The sequence below is a fragment of the Cibotium barometz genome, chromosome 19 (genome assembly GCF_041138505.1).
Source record: "Cibotium barometz isolate CiBa-2024 chromosome 19, ASM4113850v1, whole genome shotgun sequence".
Lineage (NCBI taxonomy): Eukaryota > Viridiplantae > Streptophyta > Polypodiopsida > Cyatheales > Cibotiaceae > Cibotium > Cibotium barometz.
This window is the reverse complement of record NC_141064.1, coordinates 13,897,992-13,907,846: the sequence shown is the minus strand read 5'-3', so window position 1 is coordinate 13,907,846 and position 9,855 is coordinate 13,897,992. Positions and strand designations below refer to the sequence as shown.

At 42.5% G+C, this 9,855-nt stretch overlaps 1 protein-coding gene across 4 annotated transcripts; it reads right to left on the bottom strand.

Moving 5' to 3' along the window:
* Nucleotides 1-285: 285 nt before the first annotated feature.
* Nucleotides 286-9,370, bottom strand: LOC147628249 (uncharacterized). Of its 4 annotated transcripts, XM_086813316.1 has the most exons (14): nucleotides 9,048-9,369; nucleotides 7,164-7,416; nucleotides 6,484-6,620; nucleotides 6,223-6,320; nucleotides 5,888-6,090; nucleotides 5,693-5,785; nucleotides 5,226-5,609; nucleotides 4,725-5,114; nucleotides 4,316-4,476; nucleotides 4,105-4,181; nucleotides 3,696-3,843; nucleotides 3,442-3,591; nucleotides 1,087-1,258; nucleotides 286-920 (listed from the first exon to the last, which is right to left on the bottom strand). In XM_086813316.1, the coding sequence occupies exons 1-14, from the start codon at nucleotides 9,090-9,092 to the stop codon at nucleotides 883-885; spliced, it is 2,349 nt and encodes a 782-aa protein (XP_086669442.1). In that variant the 5' UTR covers nucleotides 9,093-9,369; the 3' UTR covers nucleotides 286-882. The 4 variants fall into 4 exon arrangements, with proteins under 4 accessions (XP_086669442.1, XP_086669440.1, XP_086669441.1 ...); XM_086813314.1 differs by having other exon boundaries at nucleotides 4,725-5,609; nucleotides 9,048-9,370; XM_086813315.1 differs by lacking the exon at nucleotides 9,048-9,369 and adding an exon at nucleotides 7,576-8,687 and having other exon boundaries at nucleotides 4,725-5,609.
* Between the last annotated feature and the right edge of the window lie 485 nt (nucleotides 9,371-9,855).

The following is a 9,855-nucleotide window of genomic DNA, read 5'->3' as shown; positions in this document are numbered from 1 at the left end:
TGAGGGGTACTCAGGGCGCAACTGGCTGGGAAACTGTGATTCTTCATGCAAACATATGCCCAACAAGGAGCTTTACCTCTTTTTCTAGCATATCATCTTGCAGCTGTTTGGCTTGTACAAAACACGTTTCAGAAGCATTCCTTACCATTCAGAAGCATTAAACATTTCATACAACGAAGGGGGTTTGAAATCAACTTGGGTTCAAAAGTGGTGCAAATACACAGTCTCTACATTCGCAACTCCTGAGAACTCAAACAACACATGGAAAAAAAGAACAGTAAAAACAAGTCAGAACAGTAATAACAGTAAAATTCACCAAACCCACTTGAAAACAGCCCCCAACTCTGCCTTTTATTTTACTAAGCAGCGTATGGGATTAATGCACAGGTGTACGGGCAGGTTGACGGCTGTGGGCTGGGCATATACAATGTAAGGAACACACAGGGAAACGGGCCAGAAAAGAACCTGCATTGGTTTCTGGGCCCCATTTCTATTTTAATGCATAAGAAGTGTGTTCCATATGCACGAAACATTTACAGAATTTGACTCGTGTTTCTATGCAACCATGATGTTTACACATCTAGTGAAAGCAGTATACAAGTCAAAAGGGTGTTCCCTAAATACACACCAGTTTTAGGGTGTAGCTACTCATAAGCCCTACATGATTCATCTATATGAGTTTTAGTAACATATAGTGGCTACAGAAGACACCGCCGCCTAAGCCAACTTCCAACAACGCCGACAACAATGCAGAAGAGATCTGATCTCAGATAGCATCACATGCAGCAAGTGAGTATAATTTTTCCCATTGGTTGACCCATGCCTGTTTTCTCTGCTACTCAGTCCATCATCAATGCAAGGTGCTTTGAGACCAGACAAGTATTAAGTGTTCCTGACCCAATTACGCAAACTCCGCGGGACTGGATACACATGTGCACAAGATCTCAGAAGTGAAGGTGTTCTTCTTAGGGCATTAGGCGAAGAACTAAAGAGATCAGAATGCAACTCAAAGCCCTACTATACAAGAGCCTGCAAGTGATTTTTCTAGGAAGAAGATTCTCATCAAAAAATAGATAAAAGATATACCTTTTGTAACTCTTTTGCTCGTTCTGTCGAATCTGTCCACAGGCTGATGGAATTCCTCATTTTCTTGGCTCTGAATCTTGTAAGTGGGTTTGATAGAGCTAGTAATGGGGAAATTTTCTTGTGGAGTCTCATTTGACAGAACACTGAGATCATCCTCCAAAATTCGAAGGACCTAATAATCACAGCCAGAAAGGAAATCTGTTATGTGCATATTCTTTTCATACTATTACCAATTGATGCTCGTCAAAAGATAGACACAAAACAGCTCAACATTGAGCTTTGGGCATTATTCAAACGAGCACTCTACTGAAAGAGAGAGAGAGAGAGAGAGAGAGAGAGAGAGAGAGAGAGAATTGATGCTTTAAACAACAGAGTTGTCCATCACACCAATCGTGCCAGGAGCACACCCATGTTCAAGCTTTGAAAGATCTTGTGAGCATCAAAAATCATGAGAAGGCCTTTATCTAGGCATACCGTTCTTGTATGGATGAGTTTTTGGAATATGATGCTAGACATGTCAGAAGACATGATTGATGCATTGGTATATATGCCATGAATTCATGGTTGGCAACAAAGCAAGTATTTTGTTGAAGCCATGTAAAATCGATGTTTGGGCATTAATTGAACAACCAATTTGGATATAAAGCAGGCTATAAGGCTGCAACAAAGCAAGTATTTTGTTGAAGCCATGTAAAATCGATGTTTGGGCATTAATTGAACAACCAATTTGGATATAAAGCAGGCTATAAGGCTGCAACAAGTAATTTGTTGAAGCCATGTAAAAGCTATGTTTGGGCATAATTGAACAGCCAATTTGACACCATGTGGATATAAAGCAGGCTATAAGGCTGCAACAAGGATAACTTATGCTCAACATAAGCATTGTGGAAATGCATAGATAGTGAGAGCACATAGTATCTAATATGCAAAGCAATATGGATAGCATGGACAAATGTACAGTATGGAACACGTAAAAAATAAACCAGTGTATCGAATGGTACGCATTGGCTATCTACATTACATGGTTAGAAGAAGTGCAAGCGGACTTAACGTGAGTGGACAGTTGCTTTGTTTCACCCCAAGCAATGGATTGGTTATGATTCCTTGAAGTTTTAATAGATTCTTGTTAAAAATATGCCGACTTGTGGGAGATACCATGTGCAAAAATAAAGTATAAAGATTCGATTGAAAACGGTCTCCTAAAGCAAGACAGGTATAGTAATGTTGATTGAAGACCCCACTATAGCAAGACCACTTTAGAGCTAGAAGACCATTCAATATAGCAAGACATTTAGAGATGTTGACCAAGGACCCTACTATAGGAAGACAACAGTAGAGATGTTGATTTTGATGCTTATTACAATAGCAAAACAGCCATAGAAGAGACTGAGGACCCGGATACAGCGAGACAGCTATAGAAAAAGAAGACCATCTACTATAGCAGACAACTATAGATAGATGTTGATTTTGATGCTTACTATGGCAAGACAACTATAGAAGCAATGAATGGACCTACTATAGCAAGACATCTACAGAGGAGTCTTGAACCCAGATATAGCAAGAACGTGTTGCTGTCCAGAGGGTCTTTTGGCCACCTTGGAAGGCTCTCAAAAAGAGATTTGGGAACCGCTGGATCTTTAACAATATCCACCACAAAGGATTGTTAGAAAAGCATAAAGCTGCAAAAAAATCTCTATCAAGGCTTCTAGAAGGTGAGAGAACCAGTAGCAAGAAAGTAATTGCTGCTCACAGCGTGTTTTGGCAACCTTGGAAGGCTCTTGGAGAGAGACATCTACAGACCTATGGATCTTCAACGACAGCTACAAAGTATTGTTTGTTCAATGTATTCATTTCATTTTGTGCTATTGGCAATCTAGTGGTCCAAAGGATCACTCACAAGCTTGTACTAAATAAAATATCTAAAGAGTGGGGTTGACCCCGATGTGGTGTTGCTGGCCTTAGGCATTCTCTTTTATGAATAACTGTGTTTATTGGATTGATTGTTAAGTGTCCAAAATCCGTGCTCACCGGTTACACTTGACCTGAAGCTTTTACCTTATGCATACAGAATGTTCCATACAGCACGAAATGCACAATACTTAAAAGAAAGTTAGCTGCACATTTCCTACCCAACTATAGACTTCTCTTCATACTAAATAGCTACTTTGCACGAACAAACCTCTACTAATTTTCTCCTCAACACAAATTATGCTTGAGCTGTAATAATGGCTTAGCCATCTGTGCCTTTGCCTCCCATTTCAAAAAAGAAGGGCCAAATGAATAAAAAGGGTGACAAAACAAAGTAAATGTTGCACAACTGGAGAAGACTTTAAGGTGTAGGCATAACAAATTCACCTCACTCATGCCAGGTCGTTTCAATGGATCCTTCTTTATGCAAAGTGAAGCTGCTTTCACCATTCTGTTTAGCTCATACATATCCAATGAGTCTACAACCTTCCGATCTACAAGCTCATGAATCCGAAGTTGACGTAGCTTTGGCCTTGCCTGTCATCCCAACAGAACACTTTAGCACAGACATTGTTGATAAGATTGTATAAGACATCCGACTGAGTAACACAGAACCAAAACAAGACATGAAATTCACTTGCCCACTCTATCAAAGAAACCTCTCCTTTTGGTTGCTGCAAATCGATGGCTTTACGTCCACTGATTAGCTCCAGCAGTACAACACCGAATGAGTACACATCTGTTTTGGATGTCACCTGACCAAACATGGCATATTCTGGTGCCACAAATCTACAACCACCATGAAACGGTCTAAGCGGAAGTTCATGACCTGGAAATTGACTTTTTTGCATTACCTGGGAGAAAATTTTAATACAATTTTCTTTTTCCTCAAATCCATTGTGGCACAGCACAAGACATGAGTTCAAGAATGCAAAATTGATGTCAGCGGGCCCTTGCCCAACGAGGAAGCACAAGTTTGAACCCCAATGCCTATAGTATAATACATAAACCACTTTTTTTTGTTTAATGAAAAGTTATCAGTCTTCTCACCCTAGCGAGCCAATCACTTGGGTCTCTATCGCCTCATCTACTTTCGATATCAGTTTTGCAAGACCAAAGCCTGCAACCTTGACACGTCCATTGAACAGAACATTACTATTTCGCTAGTTAAAATTCAACTGTTGACTATTGTGTCAGTATCAACCCATACGATCATGTTCTTGTAGAAGCATACTCATGAAGAACAAAGAATGTGTTATACCATTGCTGTGAAATCATGTGTCAACAGTATATTGTTAGGCCTCATGTCACGGTGGACAATGCAGCCAACACGACATTCTTCATGAAGATATCGCAGACCTCTCGCAGCTCCAATAGCAATCTTGTACCTGGATGACCACTCCAGCATGCCACCGTTATGGCCTGCATTTTGCAAGAAATGGTACTGTTGTTAAAACAGCTACTTCATTAAGATTATTGTTGCATTGTAAAGCCCCGCCCACATCGAACAGACCGGGGCTTGGACAGTGGGGATCCCCCATCCAAGGCTGGTGAGCCGTCAAGATGGACCAGACAGCCTGGCCCCTGGGCAACCTTATGTCTGTAAAAGGCCTTAGAATGCAAAATCATTATTATGCTGCTGATGAATATAAATGAATAGACAAGGCCACCTGAAAGGTGCCAATCCAGGGAGCCATTGCACACATACTCGTATACAAGAGCACGCTCATTGTGTTCGACACAGTAACCTATCAGCCGGACTATATTCCTGTGTTGTGCACTGCTCCAAGCCTCAACTTCTGCAGTAAACTGGACATCACCTTGAAGACTCCAAGATTTCAACTTCTTTATGGTGACAATTTGTCCTTCCTGTAGAGTACCTTTGTAAACAAAACTAAATCCACCTTCAACTATTAAATTCTCAAGTGAGAAGTCATTAGTTGCAGCTTTGAGCTCCTCCCAATTGTATCCTTTTGGAGACTTTCCAAGTTCTGGTGATTTAAGCTTGCAGACTGAACATAGTGGTGGAGGCTGTGCCAAGTTTTTTCCCAGAACGCTGACTGTTCCATCCAGTGGGTTGTTCCAGTTAAGAGAGAGGAAATGCTCAGTATGACTTTCATGTTGCTCGTCAGCAGTATCCACCACATTTTCAGATAACTGAGCTACCTCACCTTCCAGATGTGCCGATTGATGCAAATCTGTAGGCCTGCTCTCAGCCCCCTTATTAGAATTAATTTGATACTCGAGAGTTTTAATCAGTTCATTTAGGGGACAAGATGGTCTTCTCGGATGCAGGGAGATAACACCTTCTTTCTGCAAAGACTCTGAAGGTATTTGATCAGAAGAACAAGACATTGAAAGGGCAGAAGACAAAGAAGCATTCGTGTTCAGGATTTCGTGACCTGCATCTTCCATGGGAGATGACAATATTTTAGTTGATGAATATATAGTTTCTAATTCTGATGCTCCTTGATGTGAGTTGAACGTAGACAGGTCATTATAAGAGTTCTCCGGTGAGGTTGAAGAAGACGATACGGATCCACTTGACTTGGACTCTGGTGAAAAGTCAGGCACCCCTTCAATCCTTCTATCTGCACAGAAGTTCAAAAAAGGGAGAGGGGGGTCAGAGATTACTTACCTTTATTCAGGTTTGCATAGGAGAGAGACTTGAAAGAGGTCACGAAATCTTCCCTCATAGACGTGAGAAATTGAGTTGTAGCCCCGGTTTCTCCTGCAGTAGGCGGCATGTTGTGTTTATCAAAAGCTAGCACTTGCATAACCACTAATGAATTCTGGAAGCTTTAGATTTAGACTTCAACCATTGCAATCAAACCTGTATAACTCGATGGGTCTGAAAAAGGAATACTATCGCTACCACATGTATAGGAAGTTGCAACTGAGTGTGGGGTACTTGGCATAGTTATTGATGACAGGCTATTGCCATCTCGAACATGTTCTAACTGATTTTTCTCAGAGACTGCAACCACGCTGCAGTCAAGATGCTCTTTGTAATACCTTCTATCTTTTCTCGAATTCCTGGTTCACAGAAAGAGCCAGTTAATCGTGGTAGAGGAACAGCCCATTCCAAAACGCTAAGCTCTCAGACAGCCTTGTCATAGTAGTAGAGTAACAAATGATTTGAGAGAGTAAGCAATATTAAGAATTTACCAATCAAGAATAACATGCGTGGCTTTTATCTTGGAGACCTCTTTCACTAGAACTGCTTTCAGGGGAGTCCCTGCTGTTATAGTGATGTTCAGGTATACCTGTCGTATTCGACATGATGAGGGTACATGTTAAAAGGTCTCAACATATTTCAAAGCATTGTGGGCTTGTTTGTATGGACCGTTTACACAATCCAGCATCAGCTCTAACACAAGTCCAAAGCAGTAGAACAATGGGAGAATTAGTGATAGAAAACTGACTTACCCCACCACTGTCACACAACTCTGCTAGTGGTTGGAATTTCTCCTCGAAATGAACCAGCTTCTTATTTACCTCTGCCTCCAGAGCTCTTTTATTTGTGCCCATAAAATCTGACAGATTTGCCTGAGACTTGTAGCCCACTGCAGACAGACGCAATTAAAATCACTTCCCCTCAAGCGCACTGACAGAATCTACAATCAAGATACTAGAGTTTTTGGTAAAGACTTTTTTAAAAAAAAGTCTCATCTTGAAAACAGTCTCATCTTGATTCAGTCCTGGATGTGGGTTGCTTAGTATATTATATTATATTTGGAGACTTGGATGGATGATGGACCTTTAGGCTTCGATTGAAATTTGTTTACATTCATTAAGTTATTGAACGTTTGAATCCGTGAGTTCTTTTTGATGTCTTTGATTTTTTGTCCCCCCAAGAACACCCTTGTTGACGTGCGTTTCCGTTTCCTTTACTCTTAAGGTGTCACACTATGCATCCTGCAGTGACCCCGCATCCGAGAAACGACACCTTGCAAAAGTTTGCAAAGATGGCAAAAGCCTTCAACATCGCAAGAGTTCTCAAACAGTAGATTTAGGAGGCTTTATAATGTGAAGGAGATGAGAACTGAGACAAACAGGCATGGAACCTCACTTGCAGATATAGCGTGAAATGTCTGAGAAAAGCTTACTTGGAGTGCTGATGTGGTAAAGGATGCCAAGGACAGTCACAAAATCGCCAGGCTTGACTACATTATTGAGAACCCAGATGAGGCGAAAGTCAGAAGGCTCCTTGGTGGCATCCTCTGCGACAAGAACTCGCTTGCAACCGCCACCATTGTCCTCCAGGACCGTATGTCCATCTTGCAGCAGAGAGTTGTTGGGGGAAGCTGGCGTGGTCCTTAAATCTTTACAGAAGGAGGGTGCAGGGCTCAATTCATTGGCCTGCATGCAGATACACATGAAAAACAAACATCAAGAAGAGAAGTAATTCTAGCGTAAGAAGTTGCACGTCACAGCAAGGTGCGTTTTCAACACAAACAGCAGCAGCTGCATTGCAAAAACTTTTGCCAACGGTTTGGAGGGGGCTAGCGATGCTCTTACCATTCTGAGAGTTGTCAGCTTTCAACAGGATGAGGATATGGCTCTAGCTTGGTGAAGGTGAAGCAATCAAGGGGAAGCAGAGCCGGGAAAGCGCTGTAGAAGACGGAATGAACTGTGCAATTCATTTACAGCAAAACAGCGGCAGGAACCCCAAAAAAAAAAAGGACCGGCCTAGAACTGTTCTTTAAAAGCAAGCGATCTTAAACTGGATGCTAATCATTAAAAGGCTCTACATCTAACCTAATCACTGCATGCCAACCTCTAGTTGCACGCAGACCGTCAGAGACTACAAGAACAAGAAAAACTCTGCAAGCCCTAATTGAGCGCAGAGTGAGCCTAAATTACGTACAGATTGATGGAAAGATTTGGCTTTGCAGCAGAGAAAAAACCTAATTTGCGTGCGTGCAAGATTTGCAGAGCGATTGCCAATATATATATCTATTCTGCAGAGTAATGAATATGGGAGCCATTGCCCCGCTGCGACAGTGACGTCATGGCAGCAGTGCGCACAATCCTCTGGATATTCGGGCAAGAAGTTTGGCAGATCCGCCAGGACTGAGTACTTCGCATAATCTGGGTTTCTTCCAGGAAGTCAGGAGAATCTGCCCCGCCTTATTCGGCATCTCATGAGGTGCTGCCCTGCCTTAATCCCCAGTGCCAACCGGTTAACCTCCATCTTAACCCCTTTCTACGCCATCGCCAGCAAGCTAATCGTCCAGGTGAATCTCCACCGCCAACCGGTTAACCTCCATCAGGTCACATGAGAAACCCCTGACCCTTACCATGTGTATAACAGCAGAATCCCTAACCCTAACGACTGCAGAATCGCAGGAAGTCTGTGAGAAACCGTGAATTGCAGAAAACCCTCAAGTGATGATGATCAGAGCACAAACCCAAACTCTAGTAACAGAAACCCTAACCTAAGTAGCAGAAATCCCAACCCTAGCCCTAGGGTGAATTTTCGGTCAAAGCGTTTGCACGCAGAGTGTCGCACACCCCCCTTTCTTGTCGGTGGATGTCGCGGTCGCCTGGTCGGCGCTTCCTATCCGTTGGAACAGGTTACAGAACAAAAACAGAAGGATCTCTTGTCCCTCGGACCTCCGATGCCCCATAACTTTTCTGAGGTCAAGCTAAACACAGACATTCGTCATCGAGCTTTCACATCCCATTGTCAGCGAGACCCTTCTTCAAGGTCTAAACGTACTGCTGTGCCTGTGTGCACGCAGACAACCAAAAGTCAAAACAGACCGTGACAGCCAATCCGGCTTTTCCTTTCTCCATGTCCCCATCGCAACTTGCAAAGGGATCCGGAAATTGCACCATCCCTGCAGCAGATGTCGGCGACATATCTAGGGCTTATTTCGTGCAGCAGATTCCGCCTGCGCCATAGCTAAGGATTTATTTCGTGCTAAGGTTCTTTCATGCTAAGGAATGATATTCCACCGTGCCTGCAGCACATTTCGACGCCATACCTGGTCTGCAGCAGTTCTCGGCGGCATAACTAGCATTATCTTCATCGCCTTCCTGTTGATCGGTGGACTTTTCCTGTACCTGCATTTTGGCTCCTTGTGTTCTGCAGCTGCCGGAACTTCTGCCTTTCAGCACACAAGGCCGCTGCTTCATTACCTTCTTCTTTGCAGTTTTTGCATACGATCTCTCCGCTGCATCTCTTCCCAGTTGGAAGATTCACAATACGAGCAAGCTTCAGCAAAAACGGCGGCTTGAAGCTGACAGTTGCACATCGAACGAATATGAATTTGGGTAGCTTTCTTCCAAATACCAGAAGCTGAGAGCTGGATGCTTGGGTATCTTTATCCGTATTAACAAGGCTTTGTTAAATTTTACAATGATAGCTCACTATGTGCATTAAGTGATAGTGAACTGTGTGTTTTTGCTTTTATCATTAGTTGAAATGGGGTATCTTGTACAATGAGAATGCTTAGGTAACTTTATCCTCATGTACAAGTGCATGAGTGTGCTTGAACAAACCTTAAGTGATCGAAGGAATATGAATTTGTAAACATACTTGGAAAGGGTGCTATGCCATCAAAGTATTTGTGTCGATGTTTTTGGGTGCCCAAGTTGATGACACTACCACCGCATAGGCTGCAATCAATAAAAGGCATGAATATTAGCAAAAACTTCTTACTTGTCAACCAAAGAGGAGCATGCAAATCGAATGCAAGTTGTCAAAGTTTTGGCTGTTGGGTCATTTAGAAGATAAAGTAATGCATTAAGTCGTTAGTCTGATACTACTTGAGTGACTGTTGAGCTACAGAA

Excerpts from the sequence above, each read along its gene's own strand:
- LOC147628249 (XM_086813314.1), bottom strand. The coding sequence starts at position 9,092 with ATGAAGATAATGCTAGTTATGCCGCCGAGAACTGCTGCAGACCAG. Across the intron at positions 3,592-3,695 it reads AGGTTTCTTTGATAGAGTGG|GCAAGGCCAAAGCTACGTCA; the intron begins GCAAGTGAATTT and ends TTGGGATGACAG. Across the intron at positions 921-1,086 it reads GAGCAAAAGAGTTACAAAAG|TCCCGCGGAGTTTGCGTAAT; the intron begins GTATATCTTTTA and ends ATGTGTATCCAG.